Source organism: Mytilus trossulus, chromosome 5, assembly GCF_036588685.1.
Source record: "Mytilus trossulus isolate FHL-02 chromosome 5, PNRI_Mtr1.1.1.hap1, whole genome shotgun sequence".
In the NCBI taxonomy this organism is placed as follows: domain Eukaryota; kingdom Metazoa; phylum Mollusca; class Bivalvia; order Mytilida; family Mytilidae; genus Mytilus; species Mytilus trossulus.
Genome location: NC_086377.1, coordinates 41,541,303 through 41,564,282, shown reverse-complemented (window position 1 = coordinate 41,564,282; position 22,980 = coordinate 41,541,303). Strand labels below are relative to the sequence as shown.

At 32.3% G+C, this 22,980-nt stretch overlaps 1 protein-coding gene across 3 annotated transcripts in view; it reads left to right on the top strand.

Annotated features, from left to right (window-relative positions):
* The window catches only part of LOC134718844 (dynein axonemal heavy chain 6-like), a 69,383-nt gene extending 65,142 nt beyond the window's left edge, over positions 1-4,241 (top strand). For all 3 annotated transcript variants that reach the window (XM_063581635.1, XM_063581634.1, XM_063581632.1), the window contains 4 exons: positions 431-677; positions 1,137-1,300; positions 2,089-2,311; positions 3,552-4,241. In XM_063581635.1, coding sequence (XP_063437705.1) covers positions 431-677; positions 1,137-1,300; positions 2,089-2,311; positions 3,552-3,655 — 738 coding nt within the window. In that variant the 3' untranslated portion in view covers positions 3,656-4,241. The remainder of the gene's footprint in view (positions 1-430; positions 678-1,136; positions 1,301-2,088; positions 2,312-3,551) is intronic.
* The last annotated feature ends 18,739 nt before the right edge of the window (positions 4,242-22,980 follow it).

Below are 22,980 nucleotides of genomic sequence, written 5' to 3'. Positions count from 1 at the left end.
ACGAGATATTCTTAACTTTAAAAAAGACAGTGAAAAGAGATATGCAACTCACATTAGAATTTTGCACAGATTTAATTAATAATTTGATTTGATCAACTGTTAGTCTATCAGAGCCACAAAGTAAAATATTCTGATTTGAATACTGAGCTATTTATGTAATGTTTAAAACTTTATTTCGTCCGAAAAAACCTGAATACATTTATAAGCAAGTCGTTTTGTATGCCTTAACTAAAATTTGTGTAGGAATAGATTACCTCAGCTGTATTAGGCAAAATCTTCTCCATATTTTGTATTACATTTTCAACATTTTTGATTTAAGCATCACTAATGTGTCTTTTGTTGATGAAGCCTACATCTGACATACAACATTTTAAGACAGGTATCTACGATGAGTTTATTTATATGTTTAAACAAACATTTCTATTTTCAGGATTCGCTATCAACCCTACAGAAAGCTATTAAAGGATTTGTTGTGATGAGTGATCAGTTAGAGATGGTCTACAACTCATTCCTCAATAACCAGGTACCTTCCATGTGGGCCGATGCTGCCTACCCATCACTCAAGCCCCTCGGTAGCTGGGTTACAGATCTGACCTTCAGATGTTTCTTCATTGAAAACTGGATTAAACATGGACAGCCTAAATCATTCTGGCTTTCTGGATTCTTTTTCCCACAAGGTAAGTTTTTTATTGATCGGATATACCACAATGTTTGTTAATGAGTTATTGTTGGGGTTTACAGAATGCTAAATAAAGGGCAAAAAGTGTAGAATAAAGAGGGAAAGCATAGAGAAAATAAACCAAAAAATAAGTAAAAAGACTATTGAATACTGTAAACAAACTAATTTTTTTAGATTCTTTATTCCACGTTAGATGTTTGATGTAGTTAAAACGGAAAGATAGTATTTGTGGTGACTGTGATGTATATTCACGTTATTTTTCTTCTCCCAAGTTAAGAAAAGAAAAAAATGTCTTGCAAAATTAGTTGGTTAACAGTAATGAACAAAGTAAAAAAAAGATTAAAAGAAGTGGTACAAAAAATGTAAGGAACAAATAAATGGCAGTGGTTCCCTTATTCATATTATTAGTTTAATAACATTTATGCTGAACATGATCAATCTGGTACCTTTTTTGTAGGATTCTTGACTGGTACTCTGCAGAACTTTGCTAGGAGGCACAATCTGCCCATTGATCACCTGAGCTTTGAGTTCCACCCAACTAAACATTTCCGTGACCAGAAGGATGTTACCAAACAGATGTCAGAGCTACAGTTTGGTGAGGAGATGGAAATGGACAAGGTGGTAAGTAATACATCACCTTGGTAACCAGAGTCAAGGTCATGATATGGTTTAGAGGGTATAATGGCAAAAAAAGTGTTTTGAAGTATAAATTAAAAGTGTCAAGGTCATGATTTGGTTTAGAGGGTATAATGGCAAAAAAAGTGTGTTTCAAGTATAAATTGAAAGTGTCAAGGTTATGATTTGGTTTAGAGGGTAAAATGGCAAAAAAGTGTTTTCACATATAAATTGAAAGTGTCAATAGTTATCAAAGGTACCAGGATTATAATTTAGTACACCAGACGCGAGTTTTGTCAACATCATGATTTGGTTTGGAGGGTATAATGGCAAAAAAGTGTTTTTACATCTTAATTGAAAGTGTCAAGGTCATGATTTGGTTAAGAGGGTATAATGGCAAAAAAGTGTTTTCAAGTATAAATTAAAAGCATCAAGGTCATGATTTGGTTTAGAGAGTAAAATGGCAAAAAAGTGTTTTCAAGTACAAATTAAAAGAAAAGATGTATGTTTTTGATGTAAATGAATAATTATCCTATGTTTAATAGTTAAATAATTAATAAGAACAATAAAAAAAATGGCTATTATTATATTTTTTCCAATGCTGTGTTTTGTGGATTGTTGTTTGTCTTTTGATGGTACTATGTTTTTTGCCATGACATTGTCAGTTTGTAATGGACTAATAAGATTCAATATTCCTTTGATTACTTTCCTGTCTCTCGTAAATTATTAGGATTCAAATTTAGCACAGCTATTTCTAGCTCAAAATGAGATTATTTTTTTTTTTATTTAATCAGGTCGAAAAACCAAAAGATGGTGTATTGATCCATGGACTGTTTATGGATGGTTTCCACTGGGATGCTGAGAAGATGCATGTTGTGGATTCAACCCCAGGAGTGATGAACTCTGTCCTACCTATGTTCCACATGGAGCCAAAGATGGACTTTGAACCCCCACCAGAGGACTACAATGCACCATTGTACAAGGAAGCTGCTAGGGCCGGTGTTCTGTCTACAACTGGTTAGTGTTTTTATTTTAAAGTGTTTGTTACTTTTAACAATTAGTGTTTAGATAAAATTAATTGATTAGCGAAAAAAAATAGGATGTCTTTTGTAGATTTTATGAAGGATACCAACAAAAAGGTTTCAAAATCAAATGCTCAACTACTGTAAATTCTGAAATTATTGCGATGTTTTTATTATTGCAAAAAAAATGCAACATGGTTATAATTGCAATAATTTAAACTTGCATTTTGGAATTTTATTCAGAATTAAACAGGACTTTTCTCAATATCACAAAATTAAAATTGCAGTTTAGTCTTAAATGACAAAAAATCACAATAATAATTGCAAGCAATAATTTCTTAATTAACAGTATTGTATTAAAGTCATAAGAAACCTCAAATTAAAAAAACATATGCATGTGTTTTTTATAGCAAAATGGATAGTTTTCAGTATACAACTTATGTACATATACTTTTTATTGAGAAAAGTTCTTTAATTTGTCCACCTTTAGAAGAAGTTTATTTATTTTTAATTGCTTGCTTCCAGCAAGCAATCCGTTGACATATTTTCCGTATGCATAGTGACGTGAGCGTAACCCTCCTCGTAAAAATCCGGTGACCACAATACGCATGGATCTGTCATTGAAATAAACAAATATCTGATTATACATGTTAAACACGTGCTCAATACCCATGCTTTTTGTGATTTGTTTACTATAAGGTGACAATCGGTAAAACTCGGCTTCAAAACACGGCATTTAATGAGCAGCCATATTTGTTAAATCATAACAAACAGAGAGAAAAAAAATTGACGATTATATGATATATTTGCGAAAATAATTATAAAATCGTGCACAGAGGACTAAGTTTATGATGTATACATGCATTGGTTCAAGAATTGGACAAACATTATTTTTCACCACTCACTCGTTTCATATGACTTTAATTAGTTTCAACATTTAGTGTCTAGAAAAAAAGCAAGACTGATTAAAAAAAACAAATTGTAATAGATCAAATACAGACCTGTCAAGAAATTGCTCTTAATATAAAAATAAGTAGTGGTATGATTCACAACCATGGGTCACTGTACGACCTTCCTTTGGAGACTGTAAATTGATCTTTAAATATTTCTGTGTTAGGTTAATGTCTTTTTCATATGTACACCCCCATCCCCTTTTATACATATAAGAATGGTATAACCATTTTCACAGCAGTAGTTTATCACATATTTACATTATTTTATTCTTTATTTTTCAGGAATGTCTACAAATTATGTTGTGAATGTTCATTTACCATCAGTAGAACCACAGGACTATTGGATTGCAAAGGGTGCTGCCCTCTTGTGTCAGTTGTCAGAATAATAAAGAGGACATAATAAGTGGAACTATCTCATTGTTTATATTCATCTCATGGATTTTAATTTTTTATGTTAATTTTTTAGAAAAGACCTTATTTTGTATATCAGCATTTATTTATGTGTGAAGTGCTGGACTTTACGACCATGAGGCCAAATTGATTAGTAAAAATGGATAAGACGTGAAAATTTTAGTTTTACCCAAAGAAATTGATATGGAAGGAAAGCAGAAATGCATTGAAAAGTCTGCCTCAGTATTTAAGTTTGAAATTGTGTTAATAATTGTGTTATCTTATTTTTTAAAGTGCTTACAATCATTCCAACTATAATATGCATTTAATGTGTAGAACACAATAATTTAGAAAGTCACAACTCTGCCTTGGATATTTAAAGTTTTGACACTGCTGAAGATGTGATCCGTCCAGGGAACAATACTGTGATAATTAGTTAATATTTATTTTACACTAGTTTACGACATTGAGCTGAGTTGACAATATAATTTTGTACAATTAATTATTTATATGCATTAATATTTATATTATTATTTCTGTTTTGTGATATTTAAATATTTTGTTTTAAGTTTTACTTCCGTCCAAGCCTTATTGAATATATGATTTTTTTTCTATACATATACATTCCAATGAAAAACTTATATGTTTCTTTTATTACAAGTTCTCATATGATTTTATTCTGAATCTTTACATGTTGTTGAATGTGATCAGAAAAGAAAGAAATCATGAGACTTAGTAATTCATAACAAGAGCTTAAAACAAATATAAAAATTATTTCATTAGATTTAAATATTTTTCTTCTTTTTAAGGTTATGCAATTTTAAGATCGAAATTCTTTTAGTCCTAGTCATGAAATATGAGCGATCAAACTTTAAACATTATTTAGAAAAGTTAGTTTAAGATTATGACGAAGAAAAATTGGACTAAAATATAGTATCAATGAATAGAGTAACCTTTTCATTCATTAATAAAAAACTTGTAATATGATCTGTGATCTGTGATACACTGGTTGAAATAAATTTTATTCTGTTTGTTGTGTTTTTAACCGGATTTTTGTGACAAAAATGTCGGTTATTAAATTGGGGATGCTCGGCGGGCGGTCAGTCGGGCGGGCGGCAATCAAATGTTGTCCGTGCATTACCTCAAGAACCGTTCAACCAAAGCTTTTAAAATTTTAATATGTTGTTACTGACAACTAAATGAAGGTCAAGTTCAATAATGGCCATTTTAACTTTTACCGTTCAGGAGTTATGGTTCTTGAAAGATTAAAAAATGGCGTTTCCAGTCGTGTCCGTGCATTTACCCATGAACAGTTCTACCAAAGCTTCCCAAATTTTAATATGTTGTTACTGGTGACAAAATGGAGGTGAAGTTCAATAATGACGATTTTGACATTTCCCGTTCAGGAGTTATGGTTCTTGAAAGATTGAAAAATGGCGTTTCCAGTCGTGTCCGTGCATTAACGCATGAACTGTTCTACCAAAGCTTCCCAAATTTTATATATGTTATTACTGGTGACAAAATGGAGGTCAAGTTCAATAATGACGATTTTGACTTTTACCGTTCAGGAGTTATGGTTCTTGAAAGATTAAAAAATGTTGTTTCCAGTCGTGTCCGTGCATTTTCTCATGAACCATTCAACCAAAGCTTCTCAAATTTTAATATGTTGTTACTGATGACAAAATAGAGGTCAAGTTCAATAATGACGATTTTGACTTTTACCGTTCAGGAGTTATGATTCTTGAAAGATCGTAAAATGGTGTTTCCATTCACGTTGTTGCATTTACTCACAAACCATTCAATCTGAGCTTTTCAAATTTTAATATATTGATACTGATGACAAAATAGAGGTCAAATTTGATATTGACAATTTTAACTTTCACCAATCATCAGTAATGGTTCTTGTGATATTGCCAGGACACAAATAAATGCTAATAAATCCGGTTTGCTGTCGTTGTGACAGCCTCTTGTTGTATCTCTTTTTGCTTACTCCATTGAGGAGATAAATTATTTACATGTTTGAAATCTTACCACATAGAGCTTATTTTCACCATCATTCTTTTTGTCCTAACATTGATGATAGAAAAAGAAAAAGATGAGGTCTGATTGCCAATGAGACAACTTACTCTTCACTAGAGACGAAATGACATAATAGTTAACTGCTTTGACCTGAACTTTTCAAATATTCTAATTGGCAGAGTAAGTTTCAGAAAAGAATTTTGTAAAAGGTAATAGATGTTGGATGCCAAGGGATAGTAATAGCTTACAGTAGCCCACTGTGCCAGATAAAATTTAAAAAAAACATTGATATAGATATCTAAAAAATATCCCTTGGATGAAGTTGACTTTTCCTGAAAAAAATAATAATTTATAAAATAAGTATATGTGGTCTGATACTCAATGAGATATTGGCACCAGAGACTAACTAAAGAGGCTGTAATCAACTGTAGAAATCTGAATAACCTTCAACATTGAGCAAATCCCATACCATATTATTATAGTCTGATTAAAAGGCAATGACATGACAAAATGTAAAACAATACATCTGTTCAAAGTTTTGATTTTTCTACCCTGTATACCACATTGCCTCACATTCTCATTAAGAAAAAATTCACACATCTAATTAAATGGGCATTCAAAAAATCAGAATGTGAATATATATGTTCAAACTCTTTTAGGTCATTTTTTAGTAGCAATAAACAAAAAAACTATGTTAATTGGACATGCTTTTATACTATATATGCCCTTGAATTTTTACTAGATAACATTTTTGTTCGCTTTGGGGATTCCGTATATCGTCAGATTATCGGAATTCCAATGGGGACTAACTGTGCACCACTTATTGCGGACCTCTTTTTGTATTGTTACGAGTTACAATTTATGACAAAAATAAGCAAAGACCCATCAAAACAACATCTGATAAACAAATTTAATAATACTTTTAGATATTTGGATGATATTTTGGCTCTCAATAATGACGACTTCAGTATGTATATTAATGAAATTTATCCTGGTGAACTCACTTTAAATAAAGCTAATACTAACAATGACCACTGCCCTTTCCTCGATCTTGATATCTATATCACTAACGGAAAGCTGAATACTAAAATTTATGATAAAAGGGATGATTTTTCATTTCCTATCGTTAATTATCCGTTTTTAGATGGTGACGTTCCCTTGTCACCATCTTACGGTGTTTATATATCTCAACTTGTACGATTCGCTCGTGTATGTAACAATGTTTTAGATTTTAACGAGAGAAATTTATGTATTACTGAAAAATTATTACACCAGGGTTTTCGATATCACAAACTAGTCAAAACATTTACTAAATTTTATCATCGGTATAAAGACATCATTCGTAAATATAGCTCAACATGCAGACTTTTTATACGTTCAGGTATTTCACATCCAATTTTTTATGGAAATATTCTTTATAAAGCACAAAGGTGTCAGTATTCACCTCATAAACTTACAAAACCTTTGAATAGACTTATTAAGAAGGGATATAATTACGATACTGTTGTCAAGTCATTAAAGATTGCATATTTTGGCGTTAATATTGAGTCACTGATAAGGTCTTTGCGTCGGAACTAAACACATTTATTCTAAAAACAGTTGTTGGCATGACACGGGTTATGTTCTTCTCATATATGTTATGATGGTATGATACTAAACCCCTTACGGGAAGGATTGTGCCTGATGTTCATCTGATGAAATCATAATCTTTCAGTCAGTTTAATTGAAGTCTGGAGCTGGCATGTCAGTTAACTGCTAGTAGTCTGTTGTTATTTATGTATTATTGTCATTTTGTTTATTTTCTTTGGTTACATCTTCTGACATCAGACTCGGACTTCTCTTGAACTGAATTTTAATGTGCGTATTGTTATGCTTTTACTTTTCTACACTGGTTAGAGGTATAGGGGGAGGGTTGAGATCTCACAAACATGTTTAACCCCGCCGCATTTTTGCGCCTGTCCCAAGTCAGGAGCCTCTGGCCTTTGTTAGTCTTGTATTATTTAAATTTTAGTTTCTTGTGTACAATTTGGAAATTAGTATGGCGTTCATTATCACTGAACTAGTATATATTTGTTTAGGGGCCAGCTGAAGGACGCCTCCGGGTGCGGGAATTTCTCGCTACATTGAAGACCTGTTGGTGACCTTCTGCTGTTGTGTTTTTTTTATTTTGGTCGGGTTGTTGTCTCTTTGACACATTCCCCATTTCCATTCTCAATTTTATCAAATAGGTAGGTTTTGCCAAAGCATTGTTTTTTCTAGTGCATACTGGATTTTTTTACTATTTGAATTGCTTTTATTGTATGACAAAAATCGAGGAAAGGGGGCAAACATTTGGTTACCTTGAATTTAAATTTAGTCTTCAGACAGTAAAACCTATGCTTTTAAAGAGGCTTGCGAATTATGTATAGATGTGTAACCATATCTACTAGATATTAATTATATTTTTTCAAGTAATGTAAAGTAAATTAACTGTTATTTGACCTTTATCTTTCAATTACAACTCGAGGACAATTGAAATTTTCCAACCAGAAAGATTGAATATTGGGTTTTCTCCACACACAAAAATGAGAAGCATTGTAAGAGTCGAAGAATACTGATATCTTTATCAAATACAGTACGTTTTAACATATTTTGTATTTCATTTCACAAGAGATTAATATTTTATAACTTAGAGGTACTATCCAAATCTGATCTGGTGCTGTTTCCAATATCATTCACCTTTCTGATGATTTGTTTTACCCTCTCCAGTCACTATAAAGTGTTACAATTCATATGTAGACGCAACACATAAATAGTTATTTGAAAGGAACTTCATTCATACCCTACTAGCACCAGCAAGGAAAGAGACGAGCGTGTCATAAAATGTAGCAGTTAAAGAATACTCGGTGTAATATTTATATTCAATTCATTGTCCTTTAAATTCTCGATTTTTTATTGTTCTGGACGAGAGGTGACATAAAAAAAAATTGTTACCCGCTCAGCCATGTGATTGAGTAAAGTAACTAATTTCGCATTAGCCAATCAAAATATGGCATTTTAACGTGAAGTAGGATTTTCTTAAGATTACCAACACAACAGGTTGGTTAATTTGTCTAAAATTTCAGGGCAGATAGCCTTTCTAATGAAACAATTTTACCTCGTTAGATTTGCTCTGAATGCTTTAGGTTTTAGACATATGAACCAAAAAACTGCATTTTACCCCTATGTACATTTTTTAGCCATTTCGGCCATCTTGGTTACCGAACTGGGTCTCCGACAGATTTTTTAAACGTGTTACTCTAATGATGATTGTGGCCAAGTTTGGTGAAATTTGTCTCAGCAGTTTCACAGAAGAATTTGTCTCAGCAGTTTCACAGAAGAACCCCTTCAAAAGTTGTTGCAAGTTTCTAAACGTTGAGAGAGCGTGGTATTCTTTAAACTAAACATTGGATTTTACGTTCCAGACACATCTGTGTACTAGTATTTATTTATACTGCACAGCCGGAATTTGTCAAGGGTTTTCTTTTAGGTCGGATGAAGAACAAGTGTAAGGCTAGTTGAAAGGCAACAACAACTAATTAAAAAAAAGTATCTAAGTTGTAGTTTATTCAAATATTTGTTGATAGAAGCGAAATGATTTGAACCAAAGTTCTAGTTTATAGTTTCGGCATAAGGTGGAATATAATGACACACAATTCTATTTGATATTCTGTTAACTAAGGATGATAGACTAGTGAACAAATGACATACGATAATTAAAGAGTTTTGACGACTTCACGTTGCATCTACTTCTTCTTCTTGACTCCGTATAAGCATCCTTTATAAGGATCACCACCAAATGTTATGGCGTATAAAGGAATCATTTGGAGCCTGTATCGGTACAGCTTAATGTGAGCAATTGCCTATTCAATTGCCCAGCCAGGCCGTGACGGGTCTTATTACCAGAAAGTTAATCATCCCTAAACATAATAAAATATAACAAAATAAAACATACGAACTCACACACTCACCTGATTCGCTCAGTCCTCAAAGTATAAAAAAATTAATTTTTTCTATGTATCAAATATCCTTTTTTAATACTAGTATATGTGTGTTTTAAATGGGAGAGAGTCACCCCGGATGCCCCACAAATGCCTTGGCAAAATACGTCTAAGGTAAACGAGGAATCGGTTAGAACAAAATCTATCAAAACCGACACTACCAAATGCCCTGATGTATCAAGGTAGAGAAAAGCCAAAAATCCTACTGAAAAGGATCTCGGAAAGAAACTACCGAACCATTAGGAGAACAGCAAGAACTCTAAGACTTCAAATGATAGGTCTGATAGTTTCCAATGGAAACTACTAATGGATCCCATATGGGCAGAGCACATGTCTCAAACATACCTGAAAATGTCTGCAAAGGTTTTCCTCAACAAGAAAATAATGACCGAAATTGAAAGTATATAATCTATGGATGATAATATGCATCCAAGAAAGCAATTTAAAAGACTAATTTGGATGATGTTGATGGATTCTCTCTGCAAAAATTTCACGTCCGTTCTCCTCGACATCCACCGGCTCTTCAGATTATGTTGTTTCTTAGGGGGAAATACAGTAAATAAATATACGTCATCAGGGACCGCCCATTTAGGGGAGAGCTTTCTGTCTAAAAGTGAAGTCATGTGCTCTTCTGATTGGTAGATAATGTTTGTAATAAATATTTTTTGGTAGATGGATCAAAACTAGAGTTGAAAAAAATAACAACTAAATGCTGAATGTACTAATTTTTTCCCCCTACAGGGTTGAAAAGTAATGGAGGCCTCTATAGGAATTCAGTGCGAATCTTCATTGTTTGTAAACAAGGCCATGTGAATGCCCCAAAATGCCGCATGACCCTGTGTTTTTATGTGTTTTTTGTGATTCTTCGTTACATTTGTTGTTTTTATAGTGATATTAAGATGATAACACAATATTGACTGCTGTACCCCTATTTTTGACATTTTTACTCTTTGAGTATGTTTGTTTTGTTCATACATCGTTGACAAAGAAATGGAATTTGATGCGACTGTCATACAAGTGAGAGGTTTAGCTAGCTATAAAACCAGGTTCAATCCACCATTTTCTACATTAGAAAATGCCTGTACCAAGTCAGGAATATGACAGTTGTTATCCATTCGTTTGATGTGTTTGGACTTTTGATTTTGAATTTTCTTTTTTGAATTTTCCTCGGAGTTCAGTATTTTTTTGTTTTTTACTTTTTATTGTTGCGAAAGATAGGGCTACATTAATTTTGTGCTTTCATGAATGATATATGAAAGTTTTTAATTTCTTAAGGTTAATCAGGTATAAATTTATTTCCACACATAGAAATAATCGATGAAAGCGATTAAGTGTACTCAAAATGAAATGATAAGGTTTTTTTTTCAATAATCTTCATTTTCATAGCAATGGTATTGTCAGACGAGTGAAAGATATTATAGAGACATTTATTGTTTGAATGATCATTGGTATTATACCAGCGTTCAATCATTCTTACGTTACGTCATTCCACTTAATAACAGACTGATTTAAAGGTATATGTTAAGAAGGTCGTTTTAATAATATTTCATGGTTTAAAATTAGTATCGATTTTGATTGGATGAAAAAATGGTTCGTATTAGAAGCTTCCGTCTGTTGATTAGAAGAAAGTATACACATATTTCTAAGGTAATTGCAATGTAAACATATTAATATTAAAAATGTATTTAGCTATATGTAAACAAAATCATAATCATAATTTGAATTGATAATCGATCGAATACTAAAACAACACTGAGAAAATATGTTTGTAATATGATTGTAATATGTTTTATTTTTATTTTGTCTACATCATATATAGAGAGAACTTCCATGTTTTCTTTACAAGTTGTGATGTAAAATCATAAATCTTTGATTTTCTAAGATAATTTAGTCCAATAAAACGATTTTTTCTGTATGAAAGATTAGCGTTGAGTAACTCAAGGATTTTTAAAGCTAGTATAACTATACAAAACCTTGCGTAACTGTATCTTCTACTATCTATTTAAGTTAAGCTCACTTACTGTGGTATGCCTTTTGATATATATTTTTAGATATGTAAAAAACCTATAAAAATACCTGTGCAAGTAGCTTTCATTTCTAACTATGATATTGAGAATCATAAACTGTTTGCATACTGATTTGCTAAGGCTGGTGTCCTTGTATAGTAAGCACTGTGTACCTATTGTCTTACCTCTTCAACATTTGGAGAGGGTTAAGTTTTTTCATCAACTACACTTTTAATAAAAACAGAATGACACCAAAGGGAGAGCATATATACTTAATACATTCACGAATCGGATTACATGATCAAAAATACACTCATGAAAAAGATAAAAAGTGAATAATTGTGTACGCCACATTCAATACTGAAACATATCTAAATTTCCCATAATCTATTGCCACGTTTTACTTTTTCATTCATTTGTCATATTAGATGTAAGTGACAATTATAATCACTATAGGTAAATATGTAACTGCCTGGTTTACATTTTTTATTCAGTGGTCCCTTTAAACTCATACATTTTTCATAATAATTAGCCCAATTCTTTTATAAATTTAAATATACTTGAAATTTTTAAAGTTTAACGACTTCGTACTACTACATGATCATGAGTCAGTACATGTACTATTTGACTTTTATATACTGTAAATCAAAATTAGTTCGTCACGCAAACATATTTGAAAATATCATTTTAATGTATACACGTATACATACATGTATAACTATTTAGTACATTCAATTAACCCCAAAATACAAAGAGAGCCATTCTCATGACCCACTGACTATATACCTAAGCTACGCCAGTGTTCTTACAAACAACGTTATATTACTTCATCTTCAACGTGACCTCCGTTTTTTACATGAAAATCAATTTGATTAGCGATCAAAGCCGAGCTTCCAAGTTCTTTTGAAACTGCATTTTTTAGAGTTGGCGTGAATCAGTTGTGAATGCTAAATAACTTCAAAGTGCATACAATCTAAAGCTCTTTCATATTGCGATTGTATTATAAAAAAAAAGAAGATGTGGTATGATTGCCAATGAGACAGCTATCCAAAAAAACACCAACATGACGCAAACATTAACAACTATAGATCACCGTACGGCCTTCAACAATGAGCATAGCCCATACCGCATAGTCAGCTATAAAAGGCCCCGATAAGAAAACGTAAAACAATTCATGCGAGAAAACTAACGGTCTTATTTATGTAAAGCAATGAACTAAAAACAAATATGTAACACATAAACAAACGACAATCACTGAATTACAGGCTCCTGACTTGGGACAGGCACATACATAAATAATGTGACGGGGTTAAATATGTTAGCGGGATCCAAATCTTCCCCCTAACCTGGGACAGTGGTATAACAGTACAACATAAGAACGAACTATAAAAATTAGTTGAAAAAGGCTTAACGCATCAGATCGACAAAAATACAAGTGGACGTGGCCGGGAACTTATACATCCCGACGACAAAAAGACACAATGAACAGATCTGAGATTACTCGCAGTTATCTGAGAGCTAGTTTAAAGTCACTAACAACTATTAACAAAATCATGCATCTAAGACTAAACTATCAATCTGTACACATCCAACATCCAATGGATTTAGTGTAAAGGCGTCATAAACAGCAAGGGAAAAACATAACAATGTGCAATGCCAAATTACAGGGTATCGCCGTGACATATTGTAGCTCCATGAATATGTATATGTATATAACATACCAGTAATATTTAGTTAGCTTTTAATCTACTGACAACAAAATTAATATTTATACCAATAACACAACATTCAATGATCTTATTACAGTGTTGAACAGGTAACATTTTAGAATAAGTTTATTCAAAGGAGCGACAAGTTTACATGGATCATTTCTAAATTTCCGTCCGGGCACGGTTAACAACATTCCCGTAAAGATGAGGATGTGCTATCCCGCTTGAAATAAGTTTTCTTCAGGTACAACCAAACTTCAAAACCACATCTTTATATCTATCTATATTTAGTAAAGGTTTTAAGTAATTTATGGTAACGATATACTATTCATTAATTTCCAATTTACAAATCATTCGTGAAAAATGTCGGTGTGTTCAATTCTTCCTGAAACTTGGATGATTTGAAATTTGATTAAGGGACGACATCAAAAGATCAATGTAAGATAAAAAAAAAAAACATATTTCAAATAGTTTGGGGTTGGGGGGTTGAACTGCTGCAAGATTTGGTGTTCCGACATTGATTTTTACATATATCGATATGGGTCAATCAATTTTTCCCAAATTAAGTTTAGAGGGGGGTAGGGGGGTCAGTGAAAAAACTATGTGAATTAAGTTTTTTATCCTTCATTGAACTTTTGATGTCGTCCCTAATATGTACCAACTAACTTTACACATGTTTATCCTTAAACCAATGAACAATCAAAATTTTATTCTTTTTCGCATTCGTTGTCATTGTTCATTGTATAATTAATTTTATGACCTGCTGTTTTGCCCGCGTTCGGTGAGAAAAGTAAGGGGCATCACTCTCGGTGTAAGTTGAACCTTCGTCCGCTCGTAACTGTAACTGTCATATTCAGTTAGATGGACTTTGGTTCGACCACTGTCTGTACCAGATGGAAGGTACTGCAGCTCTTGTGTCATTTAAAAAAAAACTAAGTTGTTCATCTCCTGCACTATTTTCAATCGGAATAGTGGCAGAACAGTCCTTATCCAGTTATCTGATTGCCGAAGATGTTTACCCCTCAAAGATTATTGTACTGTCATATAGCTGTGTAATATTTTTTGAGAAGTTGTTTATAAAAAGTTGGAAAGATGTATTACCCAATCCTGTATTGAAATTTGAAAAAAAAACAATGAACCAAAACTTAATTGCGTGCGGAAATATCATGACTTTTATACCAAAAAGGTGTTTCAAAACTCGTTTATTTCCTGAAGGATGAAATCAAATCCTTGTCCTAAAGACTGGTCATTGGTTCGAGATATCTCTCTTACTATCAGTAAAGTTTCTGAAACCTTCTGATTGGAGAGATCTTTGCATGCTATCTCGCATCTGAATAAGTTGATAAATCATAAAGGATGGGAATCGGGTTATGAAATAAACACTGAAAATCGGCTTGATCGGCTTCATTTATCTTATCTAGGGGGTGGGGTATATCAAATTTTAATGTGGTGTCATTTCATTTTGATAACAATAGGATACATTTAAAAGGATGATATATAATTTAAGACTTTATGTTGGTGGTCGAGTGGTTTCAATATTTTAGATAAATTAAGACGTCCGTTCGGCATATGAAATCCGACGTTGTAATAAATCGTAACTGAAAAAGGTTAAGATATCATTCTACAATATCACACCTTTTTACACATGTAATTTTAATTTTTACTGGAAATCAATTTGTTTTTCAGATGCTAGAAGATAATCTGTTTTCAACATGTGAGGTAAATACTCGTTTGTCGGGATAATAGATTATACACAGTTTGGTTCTGTATGCACTCATTGAAAAGGTTGCTGTGATTACCAGGAAACCAAAACACTTAAATTTCAAACCTGGAAGTTGTTTGAATACATTTTACCAATTCTAATTTATATCGATGTTAGATACCAGCAGAAACACATTATCAGATTATCTGTTTAAATTGTGTTTAAAACCAGTTATTTAAAATCTTTCGCTATAATTGTGACCCGCCATGACATTTCCAGGCTTATGGAGGTAAACGTCATAATGAGAAAACGTCGATGTAAAGTTACGTAACGTAATCAGAGCACCTGTTATTGAATGTTCAATTTGTTTAACTCATAAACTTATCTAAAATTGCCTTTTTTCTCTTTAAGACTTGAATATAATTTCGAATATGTAAACAGAAGATTTTTTACGAACAACATTTAATCATGCGGGATGAAATAGAATTTATAATTCCTGTGTATATATTTGCGACATGATTAATTACGCAACTTGTAGCTTTGATGTTTACAACTTTGTTCTTAATCATTAAAAGGGTATTCAGAGGCGGATTTAGGTGAGGGGTGCCCGCCCCCCCTTTTTTTTTGGAAAAAATTTGGTTGCTTATATATATATAGGGAATCAGCGAAGCGTGACTAGAGCGGGCCCCCTCTTAGGTCAGTCAGTGGGCCCCCACTAATGAAAATTTCTAGATTCGCCACTGGCTTTGGTTGTTATCTATAAATTATAGTAGCATTGCAGATAAATCGTAAAATAAAATAGTAGCGAAGAACTATAAAATGTGCAAATTAATTCTCTTTCCCGTATTAGTTTTGAGCTCCAGGTTTTCATCAAGGGGGACTACTCACGTTAAACTATTTTTAGACAACAAAGGAAAATGTAAACATAGAAGACAAAATATTTTTGTACACATGTACATACTTTGAAGATGAAAATGAATTTACAAGTGCACTGTGTCTAAACCACACCGGCAAAATTTGTTCGGACTCGATGGTATCTAACATCCGGCACAATGACGGAACATCAATAGACAGAAGAAAGATAGGTTTCTCCTTATTTTCTTATTTTTGTTATGATATCAAAGAATATATATACATATACAAATATTTTGTATTGTGATATGCAATATTTTCTACAACCGTTTTATATTATTTAACGGAGAAATAAGTAAACATGCACGTCAAAATGACGAATTGAGTGAACCTTGCCTCGAAATTGTTTAATTTTTCGTTAAATTGTTCACATTGTACGGAAAGAAAGGTACGGGAAGATAGATACTGACACGGAGATTACAACACTTGTCGTTTTGAGCATCTCGATACTTGTATTTCTGAGTAGATTAGTAGAATTTATTGTCGCAAATAAGCTCTAGTCGACCGTTTTATGTTCATGTATAGTACATTTGTTATATAATGTTACTGTAAAGTACATTTGTTATATAATGTTACTGTAAAGGAATGTAAAGTGATGTTTCTCTATGGATTCTAACCTTTTCTTCATCTTTTACCTCTATGTGTATCATTAGCAGCTATATCTTTTTTTTTATAAATCCCTTAAATATTAAATCTGTGGGTATTTCAACCACTTTTTCACATGATTTGATGGACTGATCAGCAGACCTCTCATTCACCTTTTAGCTGATATTATTAATCTTAACGATAATCTCCATCGTTTTACTGTTTCAGTGATAATTATTAATCATCACACTGTATCCTTTTTTATAAATTAACTACGAGAGAGAACACTTAAAGGAGCACTAGCTACGATATATACAAAAAAATAAAGTATATTTTTTTTAGATTAATCATTAATTAAATTGGAATAATGAAATAGTAATTTGCTTTTAGCAATCAATTTGCTTTAATTTTGTTGAAATAAGCGATTATACATAATTTTTGACTGATTCACTTGCAAGTGAAAACGTCATCATCATTCTAACCGGTATTCATGTGAACTTAATTTAACCCCCTAGCTAGAGACTGACAACGCATGCATTGTACGTGAACTGGTTATTTAAAGAAAAAAAATGTCAACAATGAAAGTGAAACTACGGTAAATCATTTGATTACTAATTCGATCCACATAAATCATTCTTATACGGTTAAAAACAATGAGATACTTATATTTTTAATCTATAAATTCAAATCAAACAGACCTATAAAAATCCAATTGCACGTGCTGGTTTAACCTATGCATATCTTTATTTGTGTTTACATCGCTTATATGGTCATCTGAGGTCAAATCGATAGTTAATTAGATGGCGTCTGGATTTAAATACACACGAAACGAACCTACATATCATCTACCCCATGCTCTGTAAACTGTTTATTTTAAACGTTTGATAGATTGGATAAATGTTTTACATTGTTTTAAATCAAATATGAGAATTTGAGTCAAATTGGTGACCATGAATTTGACAGCTAGTGCCCCTTTAAACCAATTATAATACGAACATTAAAATTATGCTAAACGATCCGTATGCTGGAATTCTTTATTGACAACATTTATGTTGAATTTGAAGGTAGACTTTTCAACAAATTTATTTTGTCGAAAATTCCTATGAGAACGATCTGTGTCGACCTCGTTTATTTAGATAAAAATCGATATTCCTTCAGATGACACTTGTCAAAAACAAAAAGATAAAGGAAGCCAGATTATTTAATTTCACATGCTGATAAATTGATGTTTTTCTTTTCTTTAAATTTCCGAACTTTTCTGATTCGGTTCCATTAGTTTATACCAAAAACTAGAAACCGACACGGCTTGCTATGCCTCACTTTTAGACTAATACCTCGAAGTTGACCTATCCAGTCAGCTCAGTACCAGATCTAGAATAAGCCACAAAAGTAAAAATTCAAAACTTAAAGTCACTTATCAATGCTAAAATCAAAAGCTCAAAACCATCAAACGATTGTAACAATTGTCATATTACTGACATGGGACATACATTTTTTTTTATGAACAAAATGGTTTTATAGCTAGCTAAACTTTCACTTGTATGACAGGCACATCAAATTCCATTATATTAAAAACGATGAGTGAACAAAAAAATGTTCTTCAGATTTGTAAAATTGGTTAAAAATCAAGGTATCAAACAACACTGCAGAAATTGATAAACTTCATAACCAGGAAATCTTGTGCGTCAATAGACGATCGTTATCTTAAGGTCAAGGAACAGTAAATGGGCTATGTCGCAAAAAAATTGCATACAACCTTAGCTTGTTGATCTACAACTGAAAATCGAAAAAATAATACATTTATCTCTTTTATTATCTGAAAAATTGCAGATTGATTTCTTTTAATATGGGTGAATATTTGTATAGAAAGCACATAAAATCGGCGAAAAACCTTCTAAAATTTGTCTTAAAATCGCCAAATCTCTTATTCTACTCCATAGATATTTCTTAACATGACGTCCTTCAAACGCCTTGAGTACTCACCCGTGGTAAAATATGAATATATTGGTTGGGCTGTTCCGATAGTACTCCCACGCCATATGATTGTTTATGAATGAAGTACACGACGTCATAGAATGACGACATAATAATTTAAGCATTCTACGGGAAAATACACACTTCCGATACCGAAAATCATCACAACAAGGAAACGTACACAAACGGTGCTAAAATGTGGTATAAACTCTTTTTATATACATAGAAGATATATAATTTAATTGTCACTAAAATTCATCCAAATCTATCTAAATATGTTATTGTACATATTATGAGCATGTCACTTATTCTGTTTGCTCCGTTCTTTATCGCCAATCTGAAAGTGCGTTAATTTATGGGAACGGCACATATTTGCCTCGACCTAGAGCGCTTCGATCCAAAAGAATTGCCGTATTTGTCTTATTAGAATCGAAATAATTCATGGGGTATTGAATATATCTAGATTTTACCGCGGGTTGTCCCTTTATGCCGATATTTTACCCCTCGCTATCGCTCAGGGTAAAATATTTGTCATAAAGGGCAAACCCGTGGTAAAATCACGATACATTCAAGCCCCCATGAATATTTCTTAATTATACACTAACCAAATATGCTAACCAAAGGTTTCGTTGTTTAGCATGGCAATCAACAGATTATATTGTCCAATATCTTAACTGTATGTTTGTTTAATCTTTATCTTTTTTTAGATGGAGTAATTAATAATTAAGAACAACAATTATGGATATGTTCATCCTACTGACTGTTCTTCTGGTATGTATAGCTCAAATCTAATATGTATAAAATTATAAAATGTTTATAAACGTATCTCTTTATACTTATGTTTACGTAATGTAAACAATTTGATTCATATTCCGATTACCGATCTTGACCCCGATTCAAGGTCTCTAACTACAGAAAAGTAAAATGAGAATTTAATTTATTCTCAAAATAAAATTAGATTTAAAGTATTTTTTATTTTTAAATTACCTTGAAACTTTAGTACACACGTTCATCATGCTGTTGTGCACTGATCATGTCGAACAGATTGCAGTGGGAACATTGCATGTTATTTTATTTCTACTTGCACAGATGAATTTAACGTCCTCATTTTTCCAGGACACGGCTGTGTATTCATAAATCAAGACCAGACCAACAGACGCCTCACGATTTATTTTGTTTGGTTCATGTATCTTGCCTTTAGTTTTTTTTATGTCGCGTGTTGTGAACTGTGTCTTTTCGTCGAACTAGGGTTGTTTTTGACATGATAACGACCGTTTCTTTTTACTTTGAATACCTCTCTTATATTTTACATTTCTTTTAGTCTCGGATTAAAATGTCGTCTAGGATTACAATATTGATGAAATTGAGAATGGAAATGGGGAATGTTTCAAAGAGACAACAACCCGACCATAGAAAAAACAACAGCAGAAGGTTACCAACAGGTCTCCAATGTAACGAGAAATTCCCGCACCCGGAGGTGGCCTTTAGCTGGCCCCTAAACAAATATATACTAGTTCAGTGATAATGAACGCCATACTAGTTTCCAAATTGACACAAGAAACTAAAATTAAGATAATACAAGACTAACAAAGACCAGAGTCTCCTGACTTGGAACAGGCACAAAAATGCGGCGGGGTTAAACATGTTTATGAGATCTCAACCCTCCCCCTATACCTCTAGCCAATGTAACGTTAACGTTTAACAATACGTACATTTAAAAGTCAATTCAAGAGAATAGCATGGCAATCAACAGATTATATTGTTCAATATCTTAACTGTATGTTTGTTTAATCTTTATCTTTTTTTTAGATGGAGTAATTAATAATTAAGAACAACAATTATGGATATGTTCATTCTACTGACTGTTCTTCTGGTATGTATAGCTCAAATCTAATATGTCTAAAATTGTAAAATGTTTATAAACGTATCGCTTTATACTTATGTTTACGTAATGTAAACAATTTGGTTCATATTCCTATTATCGATCTTGACCCTGAGTTCAAGGTCTCTAATTACCCTCCCCCTATACCTCTATCCAATGTAACGTAAACGTATAACAATACGTACATTTAAAATTTATTTCAAGAGAAGTCCGAGTCTGATGTCAGAAGATGTAACCAAAGAAAATAAACAAAATGACTATTATACATAAATAACTACAGACTACTAGCAGTTAACTGACATGCCTGCTCCAGACTTCAATTAAACTGATTGAAAGAAAATGATTTCATCAAATGAATATCAGTCACAATCCTTCCCGTTAGGGGTTTTGTATCATACGATCATAACCTATATGAGAAGAACATAACCCGTGTCATGCCAACAACTGGTTTTTACAATATTGAGTATTCATTTCAAAATGTTGATAGACATAAATTACCTTTGCAAATGCTTCTTGCATTGACTTCCGTTCGTCATATATTCGCCACCCGCTATTGTATTGTCCGTTTTAAACAAACATGTATCCATAAGAAGAAATTTAAAATTTAAAATCAGTCTTATAGTATACTTATAGTTAAACCTTTCGATAAATCAAAACATTTCCACTTACCCACTACCAACACTATATTGCGAAATGACTTTATTATCACTTCAATTGCATGGTTTGTTGGACAACCACTCATGAACACCGTTAAAGATTTATTTGAAACCAACTGGATTGAATTAATTGTCAAGTTCCATTCAATTATTTGTTTGCCATCACATCACCATACTCAAGTTATTTGGGCATATTGCTTTTCCGCTAATTTTTCAAAGTCCCAATACTACGTTTCCGCAAATTTGAAATATACGTTCCCGCAATTTGTATTTATTACTTTTCTGCAAATTTACCTGGTAAATTAAAAACATTTGAATGTACATGTATAATAAATAATTATTTTTTCTTTCTAATAAAGAAAATGTTCTGATCTCGGGACAGCTACAATTTACTAGATATAATTACTGACTCGGGTAAGGATGAGTTAAACTTCATTGAGACATCTTTGGTTTGGCTTACTTGCCAACTGACATGATTGAAGAACGCTTTGTTGAATTAATTGCCGATGCTCAATCTGACGATAAATGCATGAGGTCTGCCGATTATATATTAGAATTTTATATAAATGGCAATTGAGATTTCCACCAACCATTTGGGCATCACCCCTGACCCCGAGGAAAAGAGAACAACGAATGGTGTCGAGTCTTTTCGTGCCTACCTGAACGAGCAGTTTTACGCTAGCCATCCTACCATATTTGTCTTTGTCGATGTGTTATTGAAACTGAAGACAACATCTTACATAAAGATGAGAACTCTAACTGTAAAAGCACCTGTTCGGAAATATGAAAAGGTGAAGATGGCCTTCCTTCCTGAACAAAATACAAAATTTGTAAACGGTGAATGTGCTTATATGGAAGTTACGACGTGTTGGCTACAAATATTCTGCCAGAACTGACTTATGACCTCATATCAAGATCTTTTTGAACATACGTTTTTATACATTTTAATGATGTATTTTACTTACATGTTATGATGACCTTTAACTTAATACATATTTTTTTTTTATTATAGCTTTGCTTTTGATCAATAGGTATTCCTTAATTATTTGCGGAAAAGTAATAATTTATTTTTTCCGGAATAGTTACTTTTTTTCCGGAAAAGAAAGATGTTTTTTTGCGGAAACGTAAACTTTTTTTTCCGGAAACGTCATCTTTTTTTCGCGGAAAAATAAAGCCAATTTGCGGAAACGTAAAACGCCGAGTTATTTTTGTATTCATTTCGTCGTTTTCGTCATTTATCTTTAATTGAATGAATTGAAATGAAAGAAGGTTTCATATGAAATGTGATCTTAAAATTTCAGTTGAAATCCCAGCAATATCACAGTCACATACTATTATCTTTTACTCATTTCTGATAAATGTTGAGGTCAATTTTCTCAACACTTTCATTTCCTGAATAGTTAATCAACAAAGGATTGTTTGATTGATAGGTGTTTGCCTTCCGCCGTATCAGCGCTAGAAAGTCATATCGCGGTGAGAGCCTATTCAAACGTTTCAACAGTTCAAAGTATTGTATTTGTTTAAATCAGAAAAAGTTCCCTTAACTTACTAAAAACTCAAGTCTAAAGAAAAAGTGTGTATTTACAATAAAATATGAACACTAAGACAACGTGTCAAAAATTAAAGTTAATTCAAATTGACGCATCGCTTTTAAATTTTACAATATATTCTAACTTTTTTTAAAGAATGAAACAGTATTAAAGATTGGAATGCTATGCAATAAATCATATAATGACATTTAAATGCTTCCTACTAATATCTGCACAATATATACAATTAATCCAAATATGTTTTATAGCATACTTACATTCGCAAGGTATAAATTGCGGTTCTTCAATTCCATGTGTTATTCTAGTA